At 39.0% G+C, this 26,455-nt stretch overlaps 1 protein-coding gene across 1 annotated transcript in view; it reads left to right on the top strand.

The window, feature by feature from the left end:
• CUBN (cubilin) overlaps positions 1 to 26,455 on the top strand; it is a gene marked incomplete at both ends in the record, with an annotated part of 131,593 nt that overhangs the window by 5,909 nt on the left and 99,229 nt on the right. The window contains 16 exon segments of the mRNA XM_079538628.1: positions 1,261 to 1,387; positions 2,709 to 2,877; positions 4,027 to 4,158; positions 5,603 to 5,698; positions 6,239 to 6,360; positions 7,653 to 7,839; positions 9,303 to 9,421; positions 10,852 to 11,086; positions 12,078 to 12,259; positions 12,980 to 13,142; positions 13,341 to 13,531; positions 17,069 to 17,225; positions 18,514 to 18,692; positions 18,896 to 19,058; positions 19,294 to 19,510; positions 20,480 to 20,610. Of these exon segments, the coding sequence (XP_079394754.1) occupies positions 1,261 to 1,387; positions 2,709 to 2,877; positions 4,027 to 4,158; positions 5,603 to 5,698; positions 6,239 to 6,360; positions 7,653 to 7,839; positions 9,303 to 9,421; positions 10,852 to 11,086; positions 12,078 to 12,259; positions 12,980 to 13,142; positions 13,341 to 13,531; positions 17,069 to 17,225; positions 18,514 to 18,692; positions 18,896 to 19,058; positions 19,294 to 19,510; positions 20,480 to 20,610 (2,570 nt within the window).

Genomic DNA, 26,455 nt, shown 5'->3' with positions numbered 1-26,455 from the left:
TCAGAGCCTCTGATTGCCTGCTCTGTCCTTTGGAGTTGACTGCGCAGCTCTGTACTTTGAACATGCAGAACTGCTCTGGTTCCCTGCCTGCCGCCTCTCTGCATGCCCAGGCTGATCTGCTGCACTCCCAGTGTGTATCTGCTGACTCTTACAATGCAGATTTGCAGTACAGCAGACTGCACGCAGGCATTAAGATACTGTGGCGTTTTTAAACTGAAGTTTATCAGGGTCACTTGTCCTGAGTGTAGGGTTCAATTACCTGCAATTGGCTTATCACACTGCCTTTTCAGCTCAGCACATGATACCCTGACAAGGATAGTACAGTGTATTAATAAATCACTCCAACATCCAGATCAGCTGCACTGGAATTCTCTGATTCTGTGGGTAAATGCTTGTGCAGAGTGGTTTTCACTGGCCAGCTTAAAAGAAAGTGAGCAAGGATGCGTAAGATACTGTATGAGAATCTGGCACCTCAGCGCATCACTTGCAAATAAGTGTCTCGGTTTCATTTTTTGAAGATGTTAGCTAACTGATTGGAGGCCTTCTGTAGGTTGTGGCTCCATTCTGTGGTGTTTTGGATTCTCAGATTTGTTCCATGTGATAATTAAGGGCCAGAGAAAAGGGAACAGTTATCTTAGAAACTCTCAGTTCCGTTGTGTCTGTGCAATGCTATGACCAAGGTGGGCCCTGCGGGTTGAAAAAGAAAAAGCTGCTGTGTCAGCTGTAGTTGGCACAGTACTGCTTTGGTGGGAGTGCAAGGAATGACAGCTTGGGAAGGTGAGTAGGGATGCTCCTTAGGCAGGGACTTTGAGCACTGTAGATAGGAGGTAAGCACCAAGCCCTGATGCCAAAGCATGTCTGTGTATTGTTAGAGGTAGAGCTTTAGGCAGCTGGCAACATATGAGGGACACAAAGTGAAATGCAAATTTTAGGTGCTCTCTGGCTGAAGTGCAAAATTCCAGGCTCATGTTCTGCTGAAGCCTTGTGTTAGACATCTCTTTTCCTGGTCCTGTGCTTGTGACAAGATACTGTGGTCAGCCATGGACATGTACGAGTCCTATGTGATTCCTGAGTCCTTACTGGAAAGCTTTGCCACTGTGCAAGGTTACTAATGGGACTGTCAACATTATGAAATGCACAGGGATTTTGTGAGGAACATCACACAGAGAGTGCAGACTAATCCCTTACTATTGGAAAAATGTGGTCTTCATGTGCTATACTTGGAAAACATTTAGACTTTTCTTCCTGTTTTACCTTTAGCTGCTCCTGTACTCCAGAAACCTATGGACCCCACTGTGCCTCAAAGTTTGATGACTGTCAGGAAGGATCTCAGATGCTCTGTGAGCATGGCACCTGTGTTGATGCAGAACGAGACACCCCCAATGAGGTAAGAAGCAATATGCATCTCATTATACAGCACAAATACCACTGAGTGCCACAAACCTATGTAGCATACACTGCTGCTGGAAGACAGTAAGAAATACCGCTGTACAAAATAACCTAATCTCTGTGATGTCCCAAGGACAACAGAAAGAACTGCAAATGCCTTGTGTCTTGTTAAAGATACTTGTCAAAGTGTTTTTGACCCAAAATGTCATTCAAAACATAATATTCTTGCTGCTGGGGAGTGCAATATGAAGTTGCTGGAATATTTTATTACTGAAATTTTTCAGAAGGACAAATATGGTTCTTATTTTCCTTGGGAAAAGCAATACCAATGGAACACTGACAGGTGGTCTGGTGGCTGCTGCCTGTGTTTGGTGCTCATTACCGTCCGTTTGACTTGGTCTCTGATTCTAAGCCTGAGCAGTCCAAGTGTCTGCACTGGGCGAATGTAAGCATATACTTGAATGGCCTTCTGCAACAAGCCAGACAATTGTTTGGGGAGAAAATCTAGGTACAATGCGTTCCCTCCAAAGGGATGGATGGAAGATGCCAGCTTTGGCTTTTTCCAATCAGAGCAGCCCTGCAGAACTACTCTGGCAGACTTGGACTCCTTAGCACTCTTATACACCCATGCACTGTTCCAGACACACCAAATATTCTTTGTGCTAACGTAATCTTTTCTCGATTTGTAGAAGTCTTCACACCCCATTAGTTGCTTTCTGCCCATTTTTGTGGAGAAATCTTTTCAAAAGGATTCAGTTTTGGCTTAACAGTTTCTGTTCCTACGTCGGTCAACAATAAAAGCTCCCACTAGGTTTAATTGGACTGAAGCTAGGTAAATGTTGAAATCTGGCCTTTAGCAAAGACTGGAAGAGAGAAAATTGTTGTCATTATAGAAAAAAAATGTTTTGCAATTTGCTCTGCACGTTACAGGTTACTGAAAATCTTGCTTAAAAGAAAACAGCCAAGCTGATTTCAGGTTGCTTATGCTGATCTCTTTACCCTATATACAAAGCAAGTTGATGAATTTTAGTATGTTTATGTATAGTTCATAATTACTGTTCATTTTCTCTGGAAGACTTGGGCTAAATTACAGGTTACTTTGATGAACACAATAAATGAGCCTGCTGCTCCTTCCACTATTTAAATAGTTAAATTCAGAAAGAGGAATAAATGAAAAACACTATCAAAGCAATTCCAGAAACAAAATGTGCAAACCATGCAATGCTCAGAAAGCTTTCTTGCTGTAGTTTAAGAGATGATTTATAAAATGAACTCTTATCCTTTCCTATTCCTCTGAAATATGCACTATATATGTGCAGCCCAAGTATAGCTGTATCTGTGACGCTGGCTGGATGTCCCCTCCTGGCAGCCCCATCTGCAGTGCTGATATAGATGAATGCAGCCTTCCTGACCCTCCGTGTTCACAGAATCCACTTGTGCAGTGCCACAACACACTCGGCTCCTACTCGTGTGACCACTGCCCCACAGGTATGGTGTCTTTCCTTGCTCTCATGCTGGGAGGGATGGCAGCAGGTAGGACTGCTGTCATAAGCAGAATGAAGATCCATGTAGGAGTAATTTCATGAAGACCTTTGATCTGTGTTCTGCAGAATAAATGCGTAGATGTTATGTCTTATCTGCATAACATGGAAAGTGGATTTTAAAGCATGATTTATCCCATCCTTAAATGGACATCTAAATAAGTCAGACAAATTAAATTCTTGAAGTGCCTATTTCTTTTCACTGATTTTAACGAGAGTTCATGTAGTAGAAATGCTAAGTCACAGCTTGATCTAGTGATTGAGCACCTGGTAGGAAGGCAGAGCCAACTCAGGAGCTCAGGTGTATGCAATGCAGTGACTGCACGGGGTCAGCCAGGATCCACCCCTTTCCAGACCTCAGGTAAGGGCTGGTAGTGGAGGTAAGGGTATCTTGCTGGAGATCCCTGTGTACCTGAAGCCTTTTGAAGGTAAGCAGATTCTTTCCTGTATTTTTCTCCTCGTGGCTGTTGTATTTGAGCATGTCTTCACTTACTGCAGCCTAGGACTTTGCTGCTCTGTTTTCATTGCTGTGCTTTCTGATGTTTTACGGCATTACAGCTCAGAATGACTAGAGCGTGATAGGTAAGGTGAATCCTATCCACCATGTGTGGGACTCAATTAATATGTCTGCTACCTTAAGGAAACCCTAACAGAAATCTAACCATCCCTTCAAGCCATGAAGCCTATGGTCTGTTTTCCTGAGTCAGGTACATTGTATGTACAGGAGGGATGTAGGAGGAGTGTTAGAAGTATTTAACCAGAGCTATAATGAAGCTTTGATGAGAACATTACGTGTATGCACTGAACCAGAATTTCTACCTCTTTAGATTAAATAAACTGTGTTTGATTCTGGAACATCCACAGTGTCATTAAAATAAAGCATACTTGCACGTGTATCTCCTCTTTGTTGTATTTGAAAGCTATTTTGAAGACCAGCCTTAATTATCATTGTTTATGTGAGGAACAGGTCTTGTCTTGTGTTAGTGAAGGGAAATTCAAAAGTCGTATTTTTCTGCTCTAAGGAAAGATCTGATCAATTAAGAAAGTCACACTTTATTAAAATTTATTTTAACGTCTTTCCTCTGCTTCTTTTTAGGCTGGCAAGGAAATGGCTACAGTTGCCAAGACATCGATGAATGTGAAAGTGATAATGGAGGCTGTTCAACAGCACCAATGGTTCAGTGTATCAACACAATAGGATCCTTCCGCTGTGGAGTCTGTCCGCCAGGTTGAATCTTCATCATTTAAAATCTATCTGTAGTTTTATCAAAACACTTGATCCTATCTTATTACATACTGAAAAAGCTGTAGAGCAGTTTTAACATACACAGAACAATGCTGTAATACTGAATGCAGTATCTTCAGATTGCTGCAGCTATTTATTAACATTGTGTTGAGCAGGTGTCTTTTGATGCACCATCTGAAATGTTTCTCTTGTACTAGGTAGGCAGTGGTAAAGCCATGATTTTTACAAGATTCTTCCTTTTGGGGGGTAGGAAGGGGAAAGATAATTAAGGGGAGACAGGCATTGCATAATTATGATAGTAATTTAATTGTCTACATATTAATTGAAAGAGTATCTGGTATGCCATAAATCAGTGGTATTGTTTGTCGTGCCTTGAATGCTGTCTAAGAAGGCAGTGTTTCCACCACAGTGCAGGTCAACCAGCAGAAGTGGTGACAATGTCCATAAAATTTGTGGCTTAAAATGCGTTTATGAGATGCATGCAATCAGTAAGGTGAATACTATCAGGAAAAAGTGTTTCCAATTGGTCTTCCAATTATCTATCTAAATAGCAGCAAAATGTAGATAGTGAAGGCTCTCTGTTAGTAGGTATTGAAGAGCTCTATCACCATGTTGGAAACATGGCCTCAGGCTAATCTTGATATGGTGCAGTGAACCACAACTGTGCAGTTGTGCCTCAGCATTTTTGTCTTGCCGAGCCTCCCAGGAGGAAGCAGATATTGTGTCTGTAACCCGAGGGCAGCCCTCACAAGCAGGAGGCCTTGAATTGCTTGGAGGTGGCTGGGTGCAGAAGTATAGGTAGGGTAGCTGTAGCAGAAATGCTAAATCACAGCTTTGAATAAGTAATTGAGCACCTGGTGGGAAGGCAGGGCCAAGTCAGGGGAGCTCAGGTGCATGCAGTGCATTTGTGTGACTGAGAGGACTTTCCAGACCTCATTTAAGGTTTGGCTGTGGAGGCAAAGGTATCTTGCTGGAAATCCCCGCCTGCAAAGGGGAAGCAGATGTTTTTCTTTTTTTTTTTTTTCCTGTGTCCATGGCTGCCACATCTGAGCACGTACTCACTTGCTGCAGCCTAGGACTTTGCTACTTGGCTGTCATTTCTGCCCTTTTCATTGTGTCGCAGTGTTACAGCAGCATGCTCTGATAGAACTGAGCTCCAATAGCTTCATTCTGACCTCACCTATATTTGGGTAATACTAGTGTAATGTTTTTCTAAAGTCATGTAAGGATTTAGTTAAGTTCATAATCCATCCTTATAACGTAGGAACATAATAAATATGCTAGATCTTATCTACTATCTCAGATTTCTCTCTTTAACTGCACAGACTTATTTCACAACTTAAAGTTTTTTCCTCACATATGCTTGTTTTGCTGTTGATGCACAGAGAACATAGTTTGTTGCAGACTAAGATTTACCTCTGTACAGGTTACGAGGGAGATGGACAAACGTGTACCCAGGTTGATAGCTGCTTGATAAATAATGGAGGGTGCCATCCATTGGCTACCTGTACCTCTACTCCAGGTAGGACATTTGCTTAAGGACTGTAAGTATTATCAGTATCCCAAGGAACCCACTTTGTAGCAATGTATTTACCCTAGAACCCATTCTCCACAATCTTCTCAAGAGAGAAGATTTTTCCTTCCTCAAGAGAACAAACAGGTGTGGAGTAAAGCCAGCCTTCCTGCAAACATTGATAGAGATTGAGGCTTCACACCAAAGAGCAGACCTAGTTATTAAAATGTTAAGGTCATCACCATTTTCTATTTTCAGCTGCCTTTAACCATTTTTCTCCTTTGTATTCTTTGACTACTTCCAATGCTTCCCATGAAATTAAGTTTGGACTCTCACATACTAACACGGAAACTTTCCATGACCAAACAGGACACAGACCAGGGAAGGTACCAAAATTAGACAGGAATCAAAATAAGATTGCATCGGATCTAATAATTTAGAATGCATGATGGCTCAGCTTCAAAATGTTGAGGACCTTTACAGTCAAGGTTGGTATCCTTGTTGTAACGAGGACTGAACTATATTCTATTTTTTTCCTTACATCTCAAGGACTAATGCCATTTTGTTCGTGCACATCTGGGTACACTGGAAGTGGATATGGACCAAATGGGTGCTCTCCTCTTACTGATATCTGTCAGCTGCAAAACCCTTGTGTAAATGGTCAGTGCTTGGTAAGTGCTGGACTGCTCACAGTGACAACATTATGAAATTATCATTGCTAGCAACAAGGAGATTGCTGAGACTGGAATCTGAGTGCAGGCTTGCTACAGGTAATGAGATGAAGTCAGTGGAGAGTGAAAGATCAGCAGATACACCTGGAGAAAATTGAGAGGGTTTCAGGATACTCTAATCGGGCTGCCTTAGAGGAGGGAGAGTTGGTACCCCAGAACAGTGATGGGAATGCTGGCTGGGGAGAGTTGGGCATTTTTGTCCTTTACTGATTGGTGGTGTGAATTTGTTCTCATGCACAGTGACCATTTAGTTTGTCCACATGGATCTTATAAAGGTGTTTGGTTTTCTGAATGAAGTCCTCTGTACTTTGGGAAGTCTGTGCTATGGATCTGAGAATTCAGATTCTTCTATTGCAGAAGATATTTACAGTGATGATTTCGTAGAAGCATTCCAAATAGAACATTTGTTGTTCAAGTAATGTTTGATCTTGTTTGTCCATGTTGTTTCTTCCCTGTAATAGTTCTGGAAACAGAATCATTAAATGGGTGGAAACAGACCATATGATATTATTGCATTTTTTTTCTAAAGGAGACAATCCCCCCACCCCTCTTCATCCATTATAATATATTGATTGTGAGACATCAAAGATGGCAGTTAGCATGTACCTTGATATACTGCACTCTGCTTTACCTGTAAAAAGTATATCTAAAAAGCAAGAAATATGAGGAAAGAAGTCATAAGAAATTAAATATGTGGAAAAACTTGTGTATGAGAAGTAGTAAAGGTTGAGGAAAATAAATAGGAAAGAAGCAGGAATAATACAGAGTAGCCAGTGAAAGTGTTCCTATTTAACAACCCTCAGGGTTAAAATTAAGTAACTGCCAATGCAACTGCAGACTTCCAAGAAAACAGGCTTGAGAGAAACGATTTATAAACCATTGCCACCATGGTTTGCTGTTTATAAGTTATAGATAACATGACTGACTTTTTTCCAATGAGATCATTTCAAAGCCAAGCAGTTTTCTGAATGAATGCAGATTTTGACTTTCTGAAGAAAGAGCTCTTCAAATAAATAACTTGATAGAAGAAAAAAGAGTTAGGTAATTGGATTAGGCTGTGGCTTTATGTTGGTTTTCACCACTAACCATCAAAGCCATTACGTTCTAAATGATTTGTTTGTTCTGGTATCTCCACGTAAAGTAAGTGTAAATATCAGTCCTTCTACTGACCACACTGATTCTTTTAGGTGACCCATGCTCACTAGATTTATTGCATTTGTTCATATCTGTAGGCAGTGACCTCTGGATATTTCTGCCTGTGCAGTGCAGGCTGGACAGGCTCTAACTGTACGGAGAACATTGACGAATGCATTAGCAACCCATGCCAGAATGGTGGAAGCTGCACGGATGGGCTCAATGGTTACACCTGTGAGTGTACCAGTGCCTGGACAGGACCACAGTGCCAGACTGCCCAGCATGGTATGTCAGCAACTTCCTCCTCGGCTGAAATGGGTGCCAGACTTCAGCTTGTAAATGCTTGCTCTGTGTGATCACTTTGTTTTTAAGAATAAAGATATGAGAGGGGGGAAAAAAAACAAACAACCAACCCTTGTCTTGGTGGGCTATAAGTTCTAATCCAAAGTCTCCTGGAGTTAATTTTTCTTTACAGCTGTTTTATGTTAATCCATTGGAGTGTAATGGAGTAGCAGGCCTACTTGGAGTTTTACAGAACGACTGCAAGTTCCTGCCTGTGCAATTTCTTCTCGGTATCTGTTGTTCTGCTTTGGGCTTTTTTGCCAGTAACTTTAATTGAGCTAAGACAGGACAGCATTCCAGTGAGTGTCCCTGTGGCATCCATCTGTCAGATGGCTCATATTTATTGCAAGTCGATGTGAAGAAAGCAGATTAACTTTTCACAGAATGTGGAATGTGAACTTTTCACTCAGCTGCTGTGAAATCTAGGCTATTTTAGAGTTATTTCAAGCTCTTTCTATTTTCCTTATGTTTCTAAACAGGATTTTTTTTGTTGTTATTAAGGATATACATATGGAATATTTTTTAACAATTCATAATGTAAATGTGTAAAAGATCACTTAATATCCAGTGACAAATTGCAATGTATCAATATTTCTTTTAGTTCTTAATCAATGCAAAAGTGATACATTCTATTATGATAATCTTGAATCTGAGAAATTGTGAGATGTTGTTAAAAGGGAACTTCAAACAGAATTTTTTTTTTTTTTTTTTACCATTTCTTCATACAAAATATATCAGTGCACTTAGAACTGAATATCGCTTTATTGTCAGCTGAATGTTAAACTTCATTTGCTTCTTGCATACGGCAGCTCCATGTACACTGTATTTGGGTGCTTTATGGATATGTTTTTCCATAGCTGTTGTGGATTTTCCATTCACAGCTGCCACTCATCGAATGGCTCAGTAAGAGAAGAGACCATGGTCTATCATGAGAAGTGTAATCAGCAGCAGATATCTGCGCCAAGGTTATATACAGGACAAAGAAGCATCTGAAGGATACCTTCTATGATGCACCACCACTGAGAAATAAAACGTTATATCATGTTAGCTTCAAAATGTTATTTATGTAGACGGGAAAATGGAGGATTTCAATCTGGAGTTAGCTTTAGCTTTCTGGAAACAAGAATTTATTGATGGTTCCTTGAGGCAGAACCAGCATCTTTTGGTTCATGTGTTCCAGCTGAAAAATTTTTATCCATTTTCCAGGAACTACTTTTCATTCAGGAAGTAATTTCTCTCTCTCTTTTTCTTTTTTTAATGCCATTTCACTTTAAAGGAAATTCTGAAGAGTCTTTTATCTTTGTTCTAGATGTTTAGGAAGCCAAACATATGTAGGAAGTTTAGTTTTGTTTGAGTCTGTACTGTGATAGCATGAATTAATCAATTTAATTTTTTTGTTTCTGCAGCTTGCGGAGAATATCTTTCAGGCTCCAGGGGGACTTTCAGTTACCCTAACAACCCAAGCAGCCAGCGCTATGATAATGGGGTCAGCTGTGCCTGGGTTATTCAAACTGCTCTCGACAAGGTAAAATAGAGTTCAAGTTAAAGAAACCCTCCACAGGAGCCTCAGCTCACCAGAGTACATGTGACGTATTTGTGAACACATGACATAAAGATGGTCACAAGTTCTGTATTCTTACAAACCTTCAGGCTCCTTAATGTGGGCTACATTTTCGAAGTTTTTCTAGTAAAACTGAGGATCACAATTTATTCTTTCTCACAATAATCACCTTAAAAAACAAAACAAAACAAAAAAAAACTCAACTGCAGGATACATCACACAGAGGGTGGGTGATGCACTGGAACAGGTTGCCCAAGGAAGTTGTGGATGCCCTACCTCCAGAGGCATTCAAGGCCAGGCTGGATGTGGCTCTGGGCAGCCTGGTCTGGTGGTTGGTGACCCTGCACGTAGCAGAGGGGGTTGAAATTAGATGGTCATTGTGGTCCTATTCAACCCAGGCCATTCTATGATTCTATAATATAAAATGATTGGAGATTTCTGGCAAGTTTGTGAGAACTGGCATCATCCACCACCACCTACGGAAGGTGCCTGTCCTCTGCTGCTTTAGACTGGGCTTCATCTGTAATTATTCAAAAAGCTCTGCTCTGGTTGGCTCCACAGTTAGTTCATAAGTTAAGTGATTCCAGAACAATTTTCTGTTTTTCCATTTCTCATTTCTGAGCTACAGAAATGTGGATTGCTGAATTTATATGGTCAGTAGTTATATGCAATAATTAATTATTTTAAGGATCATTTTTTAAATGTTCTGATTTTAATCTGCAACTAAGGATTTAATTTGTGTTATAATTCACTATAAAAAGATATGTTAGCTCACCATCTAGCACTGAACTTCTTACTGGGGATTAAAATTTTCAATCTACTTTTGACACTGCATAGGAATGAAATACATAGTTTTATAAACTAGTGGTTGCTATTGATTTATGGAACACTATATGCAGCATATCTTCAGCTTTTAGACTCACAGGGACTACTATTGTCTTCAGCAGAGCTATATCAAAGCACATCTGCAGGGGATCTGAACTTACCTTAATCTGTGTACGTTACTGTTTATATAGAGAGTATTTACAGTGTGCCAGTACAAAACTCCCATGACAGTATTTTCAGTCATAGAATGGATTATAAAACTTTCTAGATCTGATTTCAAGCCTTTTTCAGTATAGTATGTGGCAGACACAGGAAATGATATCGATCATATATTTATGGGAACAGTGCTATTTCCATATCCAAATCCTTTCTGATCTCCTCCCCTTTATTTTGACCCTAAGATTCCGTAGTATCTTCTGTCCTGGAACTCTTCAGGAAATGTTATAATGACTCCAAAGCACATAGATTCTCAAAGCTGTGTGAACAATAATATCAGCTCTATGTAGGATTACAGCACAATCTCTGCAGATGGGAAAATAGAGATTACTTATTTTGTTACTTCCTGTTAGATTCTGCATATTACTTTCCCATTCTTCCAACTGGAGGCAAGTACTGACTGCAACTCTGACTTCCTTCAAATCCACGATGGAGCTTCAGCGTCAGCGCACATGCTGGGAAAATACTGTGGTTCTGACCCTCCTGTAGAGCTTTTCAGTTCCCACAATTCCCTTTATTTTTGGTTTCACTCAAATCACGCCATTACTACTGGAGGTTTTACTGTTCATTGGGATTCTCGCGATCCTGGTAAGTTGGATGAAATGTCAGGTAATGCAACGTGTTTGCAGCTTTGGAGAAAAGTGGCTGATTTACTTCTAAATAAGAAATTTAAGTGCTGTAGTAACATTAATTAAATGGCTCTTCCAGGAAGTGCATTCCCAGAGGGAAACTCTAAATCATCTTGTGCAGCATCAAGCTCACTTCAGTCTTCTGTGTGCTGTCTAGAAAAAAAAAAATGTGGACTAGGTTGTGTTCTGAAGGAAACATGGGACGGGGAGGAGAAAAAGGCACGGAAAATTCAGAGGCAAAACTGTTTATTTCCAGGCATGCTTACTGAAATGCTCTTTTTAATGTTGGTTTGTTTTTTTGCTCTTTTTTTTTTTTTTTTTTTTTTTGAATTTACATTATTAGATAGGTAATTACTAATTGACAAATATGGACACAGAAATTGAAAACACTGTTTGTTTGTTTGTTTTTTTAAGAAATGAAAACAAAGAGGAAGAGATATACATTTTGACCACGCCAGCTCTTAGATAGAAGATATGAGTTGCCCCTGCCATTACCTTGCTGGTATAGGGGAGGGGGAGGTGCTTTTACAGTACGTACATAAAACATCCTTCCCTGTAATCTGCTCTCTTAAAAATGAGAACAGATGTGTGCTAGGGTAAAACACAGTGACTCTATATACAACAGATAGAAATTCAGATTGATTTAATAAAACCAATCTAAAACAATACATTCAATTTTTTAAACAATTTTTTAATCTAAGAAGATTTTCTTCTCACAGTATTTCCATTATAATTGTGAAAGAATCTTTCACAGAAAAAATAACGGGAGATTTGGATTTTATAACTGAGCTGTGTAAATAATTATAAAATGTACAGGAAGATGCAACTAGTTGTTCTATTTGTTTGGGTTTATTTTTTGTTTCTGAATTTATTCTGGGTACCTGCAGTTCAGCTTTTGACCCGCTGTGCAGTGTTAAAGACTATATTGTTGTATGTCTTTTTTCTGTTAGAATGCGGTGGTGAGCTAACAGGTACTTATGGCTCAATAAGCTCTCCAGGGTACCCTGGTAACTATCCTGTAAATAGAAACTGTATCTGGACCATTTCAACCGATCCTGGCCTCCTCATCACTTTTGCTTTTGGCACACTAAGCCTAGAACACCATGAGAACTGCAGTTATGACTACTTGGAGGTAAGGTTTAATTGTGCATTATGACTTTATTTTATGGCAAGGTTACTACAAAACAAGATATTTCAAAACTTTGTAGAGAAATATGCAGTTTGATATTAACTCTTGGGTTAAAATATTCATTTGTACTTACTACAGCCAGTACTGCACTCAGGTACTGTTGGTAAAAACAAAAAGATGGAATTCCATTCCACTGGAGTCAGTGGAAGTCCTGCAACTAGGGAGGATAGGATTCAGGTCAACTGTCTGGTGGGAAGCTTTCACTTCCTTGCAAAGTTCAGTTTCCAACTTCCTAGTTGAATATTAACCCACTGAGTATTAACCTAAGTAAAAGAATTAGACAAAAGGAACTAAAATTAATGGGTTCATATTATTGTACAATCTACTACTCTTTGGGTGATCTTAGGCCTTATACTCAAATGCAAAGTAATAGTTTTCACTAATGCTCTCTCACAAAAATGACAGTGTCATAACTGAATATTGCACAGCGTGGTTTCAGAAAAATAGTTCAACTCTAGATCTGATACATTTTTCCCTTTCAAACCCCATGCTCTCCTAGGAGCGCTACCAGATAAGCTGGTTAGTCTATTTCTATTTCCTGTGTGTCTGGAGCTTCCACCATAGGCTTTCCTCCTGCCCCTCCCAGTACAACTTAAAGTATTTGTACCATCCACAGTTGACATGCATTGATAATCCTAAACAGTGATTTATCATTCTGTCTAGATTCGAGATGGCCTTCTTTCAGAAGACACTCTCCTTGGTAAATACTGTAGCACTGGATCTCCACCCCCCCTCCAAACAACTGGACCATATGCATGGGTTCACTTTCACTCTGATGATGCGGTTACTGACAAGGGCTTTCACATTGTCTACACAACATCAGCTGGTAAGTAAAAATCAGTATTAAAGTTTAGTCTGTAACCTTTCTAAGGCATAGCCAACGGGAGACAGATGTCTGTAATTAACATCTGCAATATAATAACATAGTATCTTGGATTTGCAGCCGTTGCTCAGGGGCAACCTGAACTAAAAGAATTACTGTAGTTGTGAATATTTCAACTAACGTTTTGTTTTCTTAATACAGCAGATCTAAGTTGTGGAGGAAACTACGCTGATAGTGAAGGGGTTATTACATCTCCTTTCTGGCCTAATCCATTTATTAGCAGTCGGCAATGTATCTACATTATCAGACAGCCAGAGGATGAAAAGATATACCTCAACTTCACACATTTGGAGCTGGAGAGCCACGCTGGTTGCTCATTGAGTTATATTGAGGTGACTTTTCTTTAGCAGTTCATGTGAAAGGTTGTTTAAATGTATTTACAATCCGAGGTAGCGTGATTTCTTTCTCAAGGGCCACTGCAGAACCAGATGTTCATCAAAGGTTTAAGTATATCATTGTGTTAGGTTTCCAGACTCAGAGGGACTGAAAGATAAGAGAACAAGGAAATCTTTCTAGCATAGCATTAATTCTTAATCTCCTGTACATGATGAAGATAGAGTTTGGACCTTAAGTAAATGCATGTCAAACAAGAAAAACAGAAATAATGCAACAGTCTCTAGGCAGCATTTTCTGAAGTCGTGGTGTTATGCTGAAAATTCATTTTGTGGAAAAGAGAAAGCACACTACATATTTTAATACTTATATTTGTGTTCAGAATTGTTGTTATAGAAAAAATGGTATATGCAGAATGCTTCTATATGGAAAAATATAATAATAATATAGTAATTTTTGTCATCCAGGATATACTGCAGATAAATTGTATGTGATCTCAAAAGCACTTATATATGCTGTACTTTCTTCGTTGATCTACATCTTCATGTTTCATCTAAATCTACTAAGTGCCACCTTTTAAGTATGATAGATATTATTTATTCAACTTCTTTCTTACCCCTAAGCCCATTAAATCTAGATCTGCATGTCTTTAATCAACCACAGATGAAGTTTGGTTGTGTAGGGCTGGTACTGGTGGGGATCACTGGGAACTCCCACTGGAGGTAGCAGCGATGAGCACCACAGCCAGAGCTGTCCCACCACCTCAGCCAGAAACAGGGTGACTGGCATCAGCCTCAGGCAATGAATTCCTTTCTCTGGGGGATAGTAACAAGCCAAGACTGGGCTAGACCATGTGTTGTGGATGGGAGCTGGAGCCTGGTTCTGCTGAAGCCCCTGATGGGGAGGGGCTGATGGTCCTGGGAGCTGAAATGCAGCCCTGGGCAAGGTGGGAGAACCTTCAGGCCCCAGCAAGCTCTGGTGGGTTCAGCTAGCCTGTGCCATCTTCACAAGGACAGCATGACAGGTCTTCTGTGTCACAGCCCAGTTCATCTTATCTCAAGGAAGAGTGAATGACTTCATTCTACATGAAATGGCTGCTATCTGTACAGAACTCTGGTTGCACTGCATGGAGATAAACAGACATAAAACAAATTCAGCTACAGCCCCTGGATGATGTAGCTATCGTGGATAAGCCAGGTGCATGGAAGAGGGAAGCTGGTGGCCAGTGGGGAGGCACTGGGAGAAGCAGTCCGAGGCCCAGCAGGGCCAAGCTTACAGGCAGCTTCAACCACAGCAGTGTGGCATGGCGGGGCTGTGCAGTTGTGAGGTTTTGTGTTTAACCTCTTTCCGAGTAAGTGAGGCACAGGCCTTGGTGAGCTCCCTTTAGTTAATCTGTTTGTATAAGATTTGTTATTGTGCTAACATTGCTCCTGTTTCTCCTTCTCTAACTCAGAGACTTTGCCTGGAATGAAGTGTAATTAATTTTTGTAATGAGAGGAGAAGTGTGTTTAATGAACACAGACAGCTTTTGTTTGTTTGGCCTGGTACTCCTCATTCTAATTGCTTGCGGAACAGCAGCTAAATTCACCACAACCAGAGAAACAAAACCAGTTCTGTTGGAAACAATCAGTTTGCATTAATTCAGCAAAGCATTTACCTTGTTTGCTGGTCAGTCACAAGCAGTTCAGTTTTCCTGTATTTGTCTGCTTTGCCACTTCTTAGCCTTCCTTCTCATCAACTCAGCTCAGCCTAGAGCAAAACGCGCAAGAATCGTGGTTTCAAGCTTTTTCAAAGCCTATTTTCCAGATATGCTTTTCTAAAATACTATTTCACTGGATTTTATGATGAAATTCAACTGGGGAAATGGATTTTAGTTTTGGATGTTTAAGTTATTTTCAAAATCACTCTGTGACAATTATTTTGTCACTGAGAAGTAGCATATTATTCACATCCCTGGTGATAACAGGAAATCACAGCAGCCAGACGCTGCTTGCAGACACTGGCTGAGGGAGGGATGTTTAGTCTTTGACTAAGGAAGGAGCGGCCTGGGACAAGGGGTCTGCAATAAGAAACTAGACACAATAAAACTTATTTAGGACTGTGACATAGTGCTGCAGAGGTAAGGTATTAGCTATGCCAGCTCCTTCTCCTTCATCCTTCTAACTGGCAATACGAAACATTATTCTAATGGTTTAGAGAACCTGTCATTTTTATAACTTCTATTTGGATTTTATAAACCAAAAGCGTAAGCAGAATCAGGTCAAGAAAAAAGTAAACTCATGTAAACTATAGTTCTGTAAACTTCTTTATAAATGTTTTCTGAATACTCCAGCTTAGTTTGAGATTTTATTTACTTCCTCGTAAATCCCATATAACTCTCTCACCTTGAGTCTAGGTCCCACAGAAATTTAAAGTGCATTAGTCAGAGAACTATTTCTCCACAGGGAAGTTGCTAAACAAAGCAATCGACCACTGCCTGCTCACCTGTCTACCCAGCACTCCAAGACCTTTCTTCCTTCTCTCTCAGCCCATGAAATGACACAGCTGAGAAGGAGAGAAGAGGTGATGAGAGGGGATCTGAAAGCTATATGTCCTTCGCTTGGTCCCTGATAGGCAAATAGCAGTTTTAGGTCCTGTTTTAGGACCTGTTTGTTGACTCTCCTGTTGGAATGGAATGAGTGCTTCAGAGGGCGTTCAGAGCACCTTGGCTGTACTGCTTGGCCTAATCCTAGACTTACTCACAGCCTGTGAGTTCAGAGCCTGAAGATTGGAGATGCAAATACCTCTTACTGTTCTAGTCTCCTTGATAATCATGATTCATAAGGTAGTGCACAAGTCTCCTTTGATTTACAAATTGAATAAGGGCAGTGCAGAAGGTATGAACTGAAAGCTTTTATAGCTTTATTATCATTTTCATGCATTGAGCCCTCCAGAAAAATGGAAAATTTTACTGCCTATAGACTCACAGTTGCACCTTTTGTTGCAGTGAATGTTTCTGGCTGTGTTGATGAATATGTGTGATGTGACGTGATATTTCTGGAGAAACGCCATTAAAAGGTCACTATAAACTTCATGGCCAGAGCAAGGAAACTACAAATCTTGCCCTTTAATTTTCCACAGCAGGCTTTTAGTGCTGGAAAAAAAAAAAAAAAATAAATCATAGTTATCACTAGTGAGTAACTTACCTGTCTCTTTCATATGAAAGATGTCACTTATGGAAGCACATGCCCAAACTGTGTTAAAGCTGTGATTCATTGAGACGATTTGTTTCTTTCTTGTGATCTGTGATAGGAGTGTGTCTTCTGTGCCTATAATCAAGCCTAGGTATCAAATACCAAAGCTTTTAGGATTGAATCATAGAATCCTTAGAATTAAAAGGGACCTTTAAACATCATATAGTCCAACTCTACTGCAACAGGGGCAAGCACAGCTAAATCAGGTTGCCCAGGGCCTGATCTAGCACTGTCTTCAAAGTCCCCCTTGAAAGTCTCTTTTTTATGATCTGATGTACTTCTTTTTTTCTTATTAATGATTAGGTTCGAGATGGTGACAGTGAGATGTCTTCTCTGATTACCAGACTGTGTCACAGTACAGTTATATCTCCAATAACTTCTACAAGCAACAGTCTCTGGATTGAGTTCAAGTCTGATGCTTCTGTGCAAAGGGCTAGCTTCAGGGCTGTTTACCAAGTTGGTAAGAACTGTTGACTTGCACAGTGAAGTTGTTTGTAATTTCAATGCTTTTAATGATTTTGCTGCTATATTATCCATGTACTGGTTCTAAGATAAACTTCAAAGGAAAGGAAAAAAGAGAATAGTTTGTTTATTCAATGCTGCTTTTAGAAATACAAAGGTAATGTTTGCAGTAGGTTTGTTGTAGACACTTCTGCCATATTTGGAAATGTATTCCCCCTTGTTTCTATTAATAATACATTGCTTGCCACTAACATACTAAAGATAACATAACTATAATTCTGGCAAAATATTTATACTTTCATTATTTCTGTCTTTTAATTCTTAATCTCTAATACATCTGTCTAAGCATATGTAATAAAGCTTTACCTTGAGCATGGAGGCCCAGGTGAGCCTCTTGAGGTTTGACAAATTCAAGTGTAAGTCTGGGGTTGTGGTAACCCCTACTATCATTGCAAGATGGGAGGTAGAAGGATGGTAGAACACAGCCCTGCTGAAAAGGACTTGAGGGTATTGGTGGATGCCAGCAATGTGCATCCTGGGCTGCATCAAAATTAGTGTGGCCAGCAGGTCAGAAGGGTGATCCTGCCCTTCTGCTCTATGCTGCTGAGCCTTCACCTGGAGTACTGTATCCAGATGTGGTATCCTGAGTACAGGAGAGATACAGACCTGTTGGAGTTTGTCTAGAGGAGGTCAGAAAAATCATCTGAAGGATGAAACATCTCTCCTAGGCTGTCTCCTAGGACAGGCTGAAAGAGGGAAGATGTGCCAGGGAGATTTGTTAGAGGCCTTTCAGTACCTATAGGGGGGCTGTGAGAAAAAGAGAACAGGCACTTTGGTGTAGGATCTGTTGTGATAGACAAGAGGAAATGACTTCAAACTAAGAGGGAAGATTAGACTGGATGCGAGGAAGAAATTTTTTACAATAAGTGTAGTGAGGCACCCTGTGTCCTTGTTCATTGTAGAGGAGTTGGACCAGATGACCTTTAAGGATTCTGTCCAACTCGAAAGATTTTATGATTCTATGAAATGAGTCAACTCTCTTAAATATTCATGGTCAATGTTAAATTGAACTTCTGTAAATATACGTTTATGCTACGCAGTAATATGTTCTTTTAAGTATGTTTTTAATTCTAATTGGTTGAACCACAGTAGATGCTATGAGAAGACAGGATTTTAGATGTGGTTTCCTTCTAATGATGGTGATATAGAAATATTTGATAGATATTATATTATGGGTTTGTCAAAACCATTCATCACAACTACTGATTCTTGGTGTCTCTTGGCAGCTTGTGGAGGCTCCCTGTCTGGAGAAGGCACTATCCATTCACCTTACTACCCAAGGATGTCCTCCCAGCCAAAGACCTGTGAGTGGATCATCTCCCAGCCAGTGAGCAAAGTGGTGATTCTTAACTTTATCGACTTTGGCATTCGAAATACAACAACTTGTGACTCAGACTATGTTGAGGTAAAGAATATTGCATTTATAATACACATAATTCTCAGAAACTCTTAGCTGTGTGTTCCTCCTTGTACTCATTTCCACAAAAGCAGAACTGTTTGATTTATTGAGGATGCCTTTTATGATGCTGTTCTTATGAAGTTATTTGCTCTTACAACTTTAAAACAATCGAACTTTTTATGGAATATTTTGAATATACTGTTCTTCAGGTCAGAGATGGCAATAACACAGAATCTCCTCTTTTGGGAAAATATTGTGGCACAGCTGTACCATCTAGAGTGCAATCTACAAGGAACAATCTCTATATCAAATTCAGAGCTTCCTCTCTTACCAACCTTGGCTTCAGAGCTCAGTACTGGCCATTAGATACAAGTAAGAATTTTTTTGTTTTGTGTATAGGGTGTTGGGATTTTACAGATTTTCTTGTACACTGAAAACAGAGGCCCATTGAGTATTACAAAGGTACAATGGGAGAAAAAATCGAAGTGTATCACAGCGTAGTATGCATGAGACAAAAATGTTCATGAAATATCAGTGAAGTAACAAATGTTGTAAATGCCTTGTAGTTGAATCAATATATTATTTAACTTGTTTAAAATCTCTACAGTATGCGGGGAGTCTCTCACTGGCTTAGAAGGAACAATTACAAGTCCTGGTTACCCAGATGTCTACCCACATGGTATTAATTGTACCTGGACCATCAGCATTCAATCCGGCTACCTTATCCGCCTGACGTTCATGTCATTTAACTTGCCATTTGATAGCGACTGCAGAATGGATTATCTTGAAATATATGACAACAGCACTATGCAAAAATTGGGGAGGTATGTTCATTAGCCTATAGAACTTAATTACTGTAGAGTGTGCTCTGTTCTGTTTCTGTACATCTTTCCAATTTGTTTCCTTAAATTTTGCATGTAGTTTAATCACTCCACTGAAACATTAACAGCAATTCTGCGAGCATAGCAAAGGCAACTTCCTCTCCTCAACCAGAGAACAAGAACCCCATTTAATAAATGCTATATGCTAGGAGAGTAGCTGCCACTGTCCAGCTCCATTAACATTTTGATATATGGGAAACATATTCAAAAGCACTAATATATCTGTTCTAAGGAAAACACATGATTTGGAACACCTGCAGAGATGAAAGAAAGATCATTTAAAAGAGATTACTTAAAAGGATGTGTATCGGATCTCAGCAAGAATTAAACTGAAGTCATTGTCTTATAGAGTTTTATTTTCACTTCCTCCTGATCTGTGCTGTTTTATTAGGTTGGAAAAATCTAACAAATGTTTTCTTCTCTCTCCCTCTTAAGCAGCCCTGTTATATACAGGGTTTTCTTGCTAGCCTAGAATTCAAGAACATTTCATCTACTTGAGCACAGAACTCAATTGCATTTACAGTCTATAAAATAGTTGCTAGATATGGCAATATTTTGGAAAATAAAGAGCAAATGACCATCATATTATAGTGGAGAGCATTTTGCCACCCTGGTCTTTTGTCAGCCACTCAGGCTATGCTGTAGGTACAGCATGGACTAATTTCAGTAAGAACTGAGCAACTTGATAAGCAATTTCTCCTCTGACTTTGCCACAAATGTTAGATCTGTATTCTTGTACGTGAAGAGTGTTACTTAGCCTCATGATACAGCGTTTATGTTTGAGATCTCTATAGTTCAGAGGTGACATCATACATATGCAGCTGTTCAAACCTCACAAAAACCAAATCTTCCAGTAATACAGATGCTTCATAAAGCACCGTCACTCAATTTGGGTCATTTTTTTTGCTGCAGGTACTGTGGAAGATCAATTCCACCATCTCTTACTAGTGGTGGCAATGTGATGATGTTGTACTTTGTGACCAGCAGCAGCATTTCTTCTGAGGGCTTCTCAGCTAATTATATCTCCTTGCATGCATCAGAAGGTAAAATGTCAGTATGTCGTTATGCAAATTAAATGTTTTCAGTTGTCACTGTAAATAACCACTGTAAGAAACAGAAACTTTATTTTCTGTGTTTATGTAGGACTGCTTGGTGCCTCCTCTATCCCCTTCTTATTTATAGCTACTTGATTCAAAAAGCATTTCCCTCTCTGGAAATATGACCTACACGGAAAGCAATTTATGTAAGCAATACTGCTGTTTTCTTTACAAAATCACTAAGAGCTGACAAGGTAGAAATGTATGAATTATTTTGGAAAATTATTTCCTGAATTTGTTCTGTCCACCCCAAGCTGAGTTGGGTGATGTAGGAAAACTCACTTTAATGGAAAGCCACCTGAACATCTCAGGTGCCATACAAATTAGTTTAGCTCCTATTCGGGTACAGTGTTGATTGTAGGCAAAAAAAAAAAAAAAAAAAAAAAAAAAAAAGTCACATCAAAATATAACAAATTAGCAAATTAACCTGAAAGCGCAAGCAGCTTTTTTCCTCTTTGAGATTGAGTTCAAATTGTCAGTCTCCAGAAAAACTCAAGGCTCCTCTTATGCCTTAAACCTATTATTTAAGTATCTTTTAAGAAATGATACACGTGGGGAAAAGCGACTATTGAAGAGAATGACTTCTCATTCACTTAGTAGTGTAAAACAGAAAAAACTGGAAAATTACTCAAATTGTAACTGATTTGAAGGTTTTCCAATGTGGGCATATCTGTGTTTTCAAAATATGCCAAACCCACTAAGCCTCTTCTAGTGTTTGCAGTCTCCCTGACAAACAGTTGTTCTAGCAGTGACAGAGCTGCATTTGAAGGAGCAGCTTTGAAAGGCTGTCAAGTACCTTCTCATACATTTAAAAGGCATGTCTGCTGTTGCTCTCCTTGCTGCTAAACCTACATCTGTAGTAGAAGAGGATATGGGTCAAGAGACAGATTGTACTGTTCATTAATGTGATAGTTTTCCTTTTTTCCTTTACCTCAAGTAAATATTGTGTCATTGGATTTGATAGATAATAGCAGCTCTTCTCACAGTTTATCAAGATCAGAATACTTTCTAGTTAGTATTAATCTGTATTTCTGTCCCTGGCATCTTATTTCTCTGATTTTATTGGTTATCTTGGTGCTGAACCCAAGTTTTTCTTTCTACCTTTGCTACTCTGCCCCCTTTGCCACTATGACAAGGTATTCTCATCCAAAGCACTGTTATATGCATCATGCGAGGTTCAATCTGTACCAGTATTGTCGGTGGAATGGTTTCAAAGTATATTTTAAAAATGAAATCTGTTTTCTCTTCAATATTATTGAAAACCGTAAGTAAAATAAATGATTTTTATGGATGAATCTCTCCCAATATTTTCTTTTCCCATATTCTTTCTTTCCACTTAATTAGTACAGGTATGTTTACTACTTTTCAGCTTAGAATCATAGATTCCTTTGAGTTGGTAGGGACATTTAGAGGTCATCTAGTCTAACTCTCCTGCAATGAACAGGGACATGTGCAGCTAGACCAGGGACCCATAGTCTGATCCAGCCTCACCTTGAAAGTCTTCAGGCACAGGGCACCAACTGCATCTCTAGGCAACCTGTTCCAGTGTCTCATCACCCTCACTGTAGACTTTTTCCTTATAACTAAGCTTCATCTCCTCTCTTTAGGCTTGAAGCCATTTCCCCTTGTTCTCTCCACAGACCCTGCTGAACAGTCTGTCCTCCTCTTTCCCATAGCTCTCCTTCAGATTCTGAAAGGCCACTCTCAAATCTCCCCAGAATCTTCTCTTCTCCAGGCTGCCCTCTCAGCCTGTTCTTTTAGGAGAAGGTGTTCCATCCCTTGGATCATTTCTCTAGGCCTCCTCTGGATGTGCTCTAACAGGTCTTAATAGGATCTTTAATGAGAAATATTGCAAAAGTGATAACTCGCTTTCTTCTTGCTCAAGGCCAAAATTATGATCTCTGGAAGAAATGTTGTTTCTTTTTTTCACTTTAAGCACCGTAATTTGCATATGTATGGTAACATAGTGAATAACTACTGAAACTGAGACTAATAACCCTATTAAAAAGTTGAAACCACAATTTCTCTTCACAGAAATTTCTTTCCTTTGGCCTCAGCACGAGCATGGTAATATTATAACTCAGTTGTCATAAATACTGGACCATTAGCATTCATTTCTTATTAAGAATAAAGTGTTGAAGCTGCAATGGCCTGGGAGAAAACAAATATGTGTTTGTGGACTTCACTGAGAGAAGTAATTTAACACTCCTGTAAAATTATATTGAGTTAAGTTTTCCTACTGTGAGACTTTTAGGCTTGCTATTTATCTTATGTATATATCCAGTTACACTAGGGTAGTGAATTGCTGAAATAATAATATCTGAGAGAATTACCAAAGCTATGGATTTCTTTTTTTTAACATTTGCTGTCTATTTTCATTTATCTGTTAAGAAAAATATGCTTTAAATAATGTACCTTGTGCAGCAGGAATTCTTCATATTTTTGAGTTATATTTTTTTTAGCAAGCTACACTACAACCTATATCAGAAGTGGTCAAAGCTGTTCTGGTTCACATTAGAATTTTCAATAGGCCTTTGCCTGAAGTTACTTCACAGAGAATGAACTATCGGAAAGATGGACAACATTATAAGACAAAAAAAAAAGTAAAAAAGGAGGATATGAATGAGTGAAAAATATTATTTATGTGAAACAAAACTAAATATTTTCTCTATGTATCTTACCAAACAATGTTTGGCGTGGTTTATCTGTGATTTATTAATTATTTGAAGAGTTGCAGGAAATAGCTGCAAAGCTATATTTCCTAGTTAGGAAGCTTGAATGCAGTGAGATATGGGCATGGCTATGATCCATAAAGTACAAGCAATTGTTTTAGCAGTCTGCTAGCTAGTAGCTGTGAACAGCTCAAAAGGCAGGAATGCTTCAGATAAATTTACTCGCATGATTCTTGGTTGTCTTAAGTGTATGTCTCCTACTTACGCTGTCTGTACCTTAGATGCTTATTTCTTGGCTCTATGTCTTTTGAGGATGAAGTCATCTGGAACCACAGAATCCATAACTCAAATACCAGATAGATGAGTGTCACAACATATAAATCTTGCAATAGTTTTTTGGGTTTTCTTTTGCATATCTTGGCTGAAAAGCCACAGGGGAAAAAAAAAAAACACCAAAAAACAACCAAAATGTGAAATTATTGAAAAGTTGTTGAAAAGGCTCAGTCATTACAGGAAGAGTTGATCATGCCTTGAAAGATTCAGGTATATTTTGTTGTCCATGAATTCTCACTAGTAAGCATTTGTTTATTCATTCATTCATTAAGGAGGCTTCATTTCATCCTTTCCAGTAAGAAGGGTTGAAGTTAACACAGCTTTTAGCAGATTGCTTTCCTGATACTTTTTTTTTTTTTTTTTTTTTTTTTTTAAATCCCTGGTCTTTCTCTGGCCTTGGTGAAAGATAAGACTTCTCATTATCAGCCTGAATTGTAAATGACACGATTTTCCAAGAGAGATAACTTGGCTTTAAACAGCTTCATTGTGTGTTGCGTTAGTTGAGAGTGACTGACTGCAGAAGGCAGAGTTTGAGAAAGATGAAGAAAGTATTTTGAGCCGGTGGACTTGGACTTAAGTGTGTACCTGACAGTGATGTATAGATCATAGAATCATTAAGGTTGGAAAAGATCTCAGATCATCTAGTCCAACCATCCACTTACCTCCCGTATTGCCCACTAAACCATGTCCCTCAGTATTATGTCTGCCTTTTCCTTAAGCGCCACCAGGGATGGTGTCTCTGCCACATCCCAGGTAGGCTGTTCCAGTGCCCAACAACTCTTTCTAAGAAGAAATTCTCCCTAATACTCAATCTGAGATGTGTTATTATCTGTATAAAAGTTGACTTCTCAATTTGCATCATGCAGACTAAAGCCAGTAATTATTAGGAGGATGTTGCTTGGATTTTCTCTTTAGGTATATGAGCAAAGGCAAGAAAGGAAAGAAATGTTTGACAAATATATGTGTGTACGGATACACAGCATGGCTGAATAAGACTGGGCTAAAATAGAGAAAGGATGTGTGCATCTTTGTCATCTACTCACCCTAAGTCTGTAGGAAAAGACTCAATCACCCAACACTTGGCAACTTGTTAGGTCACTGGTCATGTTTGATCTGGTTATTAGTATGCCTATACATGCCTGTATATATGTGTAGAACTATATGGTATATGTGTTTATGTCCAAATAAGCAGGAAAAAGCTGGATATTCTTTTTGAACAGCATTACCCAGTGTTTTTGAGAAGCTTGAGCATGAAACATTACAAAGGACCTTTGTGTGTGTTCCTGGTAAAAACTAAGCCTTCTGGAATCTGCCAGCAGCAGTAGCAGAAGACCCTGAAGTGCAGATGTGCTTTTTCCATTGCCAATGGTGAGGAACTTCATGTGAAAGTTCCTCCCTTTTTTTTTTTTTTTTTTTTTTTTTTTTTCCTAAACATGCATTATGTTACATAAAAGTCTAATTGTTATGGATATGAGTTTTCCTTCGGCAGAGTGGCATCAAAAGAAAACTGCCATTTTATATATGCCACTACAGTTTTATTTTTAATAATTAGAATTGTGGCAACTGATGAATGTCTCTTCATGGGAAGGACATGGATATAATTTTCAGAACCACACGTGACTGCATGAGTGAGTGGTACAAAAGGTGGCATTTTTTTTTCCACTGATGGCTGTTACAGTGAGTTGCTGCCATTTGTGGCTTTTTTCTCTTTTTTTTTTCTCTTTTTTTTTTCTCTTTTTTTTTTTCTCTTTTTTTTTTTCTTTTTTTTTTTTTCTTTTTTTTTTTTTTCCAGAAGAACACATTCAGGACAAAAATCAGAAAGCAGATTGAATAGCTTTCAAAACTTCATATGCTGGCAAAGCAAGAAGTAGAGTTGCCCAGGACAATCGCTGCTGCCTTCTAATTTTTATGAGCTGGGATGAACATTTGAGTTTGTATTTATTTCAGGCCTATAGTAATCACAATATGGAGTTGGAATGTGTTCTAAACTTTGGCACAAATTTCAAAGTTCGTTTTTCCTGCTAATCTTGCTAACAGTTTTCTCTGACAAAGTCTATATATGACTGTGCTAGTGAAACCCCAAATGCTGTGTTAGTGAAGTGATTGCAAAAAAAGCAGTTCCATCTCTCCTGCTGAAAGTGTAATACAATACATGGATCCATTTATCAGAAAAGAGTTGGTTGACACAAAATGGGAGTTCATTTGTGTTTCCTAATCCTAGTTTGCATTTAGACTGTAGCCAGAAGTCTGACATCTTGAAGACAGTTGCTCTTTACCATCTCTATTTGTCCCCCTTAGATCATAATGAAGATTACTAAAAATGATCTTAAACTTATAAATAATCTTCATTATTCATACTGTATTTGTGAAAACTGAATACAACATGCAGTTTAAAGTAGCACACTTTGGATATCATCTTTTGAATGGGTTACTGCAAGAAAGCTAACTTTGGTGAGGGAGGGAACCTTGACATTCTTCCCAATTCTGTGGAGATTGTTCTTAAAAGGGCTGATAAAAATGATCTGGCTTCCTTGATGCTAATTTTACCCAAAGGACCTTTGTCTAGTACATCAATTTTAATATTCTTCAGGCTGAAAGATGGTATTCATGGCATCAGCCCTCGAGTGAGTAAGGAATAGAGATATTACAACCCCTCTGTGCATTATGTTTTCATAAGTCAGGCATCCACCCTTCAAAAATGATAAGGTAATAATTAATTAGAAGTAACCTAATAAATAACACACCTTTTCAATTAAATTTTTAATTGCCTTCTGTCTAACAGGCCT

Source organism: Tetrao urogallus, assembly GCF_951394365.1.
Source record: "Tetrao urogallus genome assembly, chromosome: 7".
Lineage (NCBI taxonomy): Eukaryota > Metazoa > Chordata > Aves > Galliformes > Phasianidae > Tetrao > Tetrao urogallus.
Note: the sequence above shows the minus strand (reverse complement) of the source record. Positions and strands in the feature narration are given on the sequence as shown.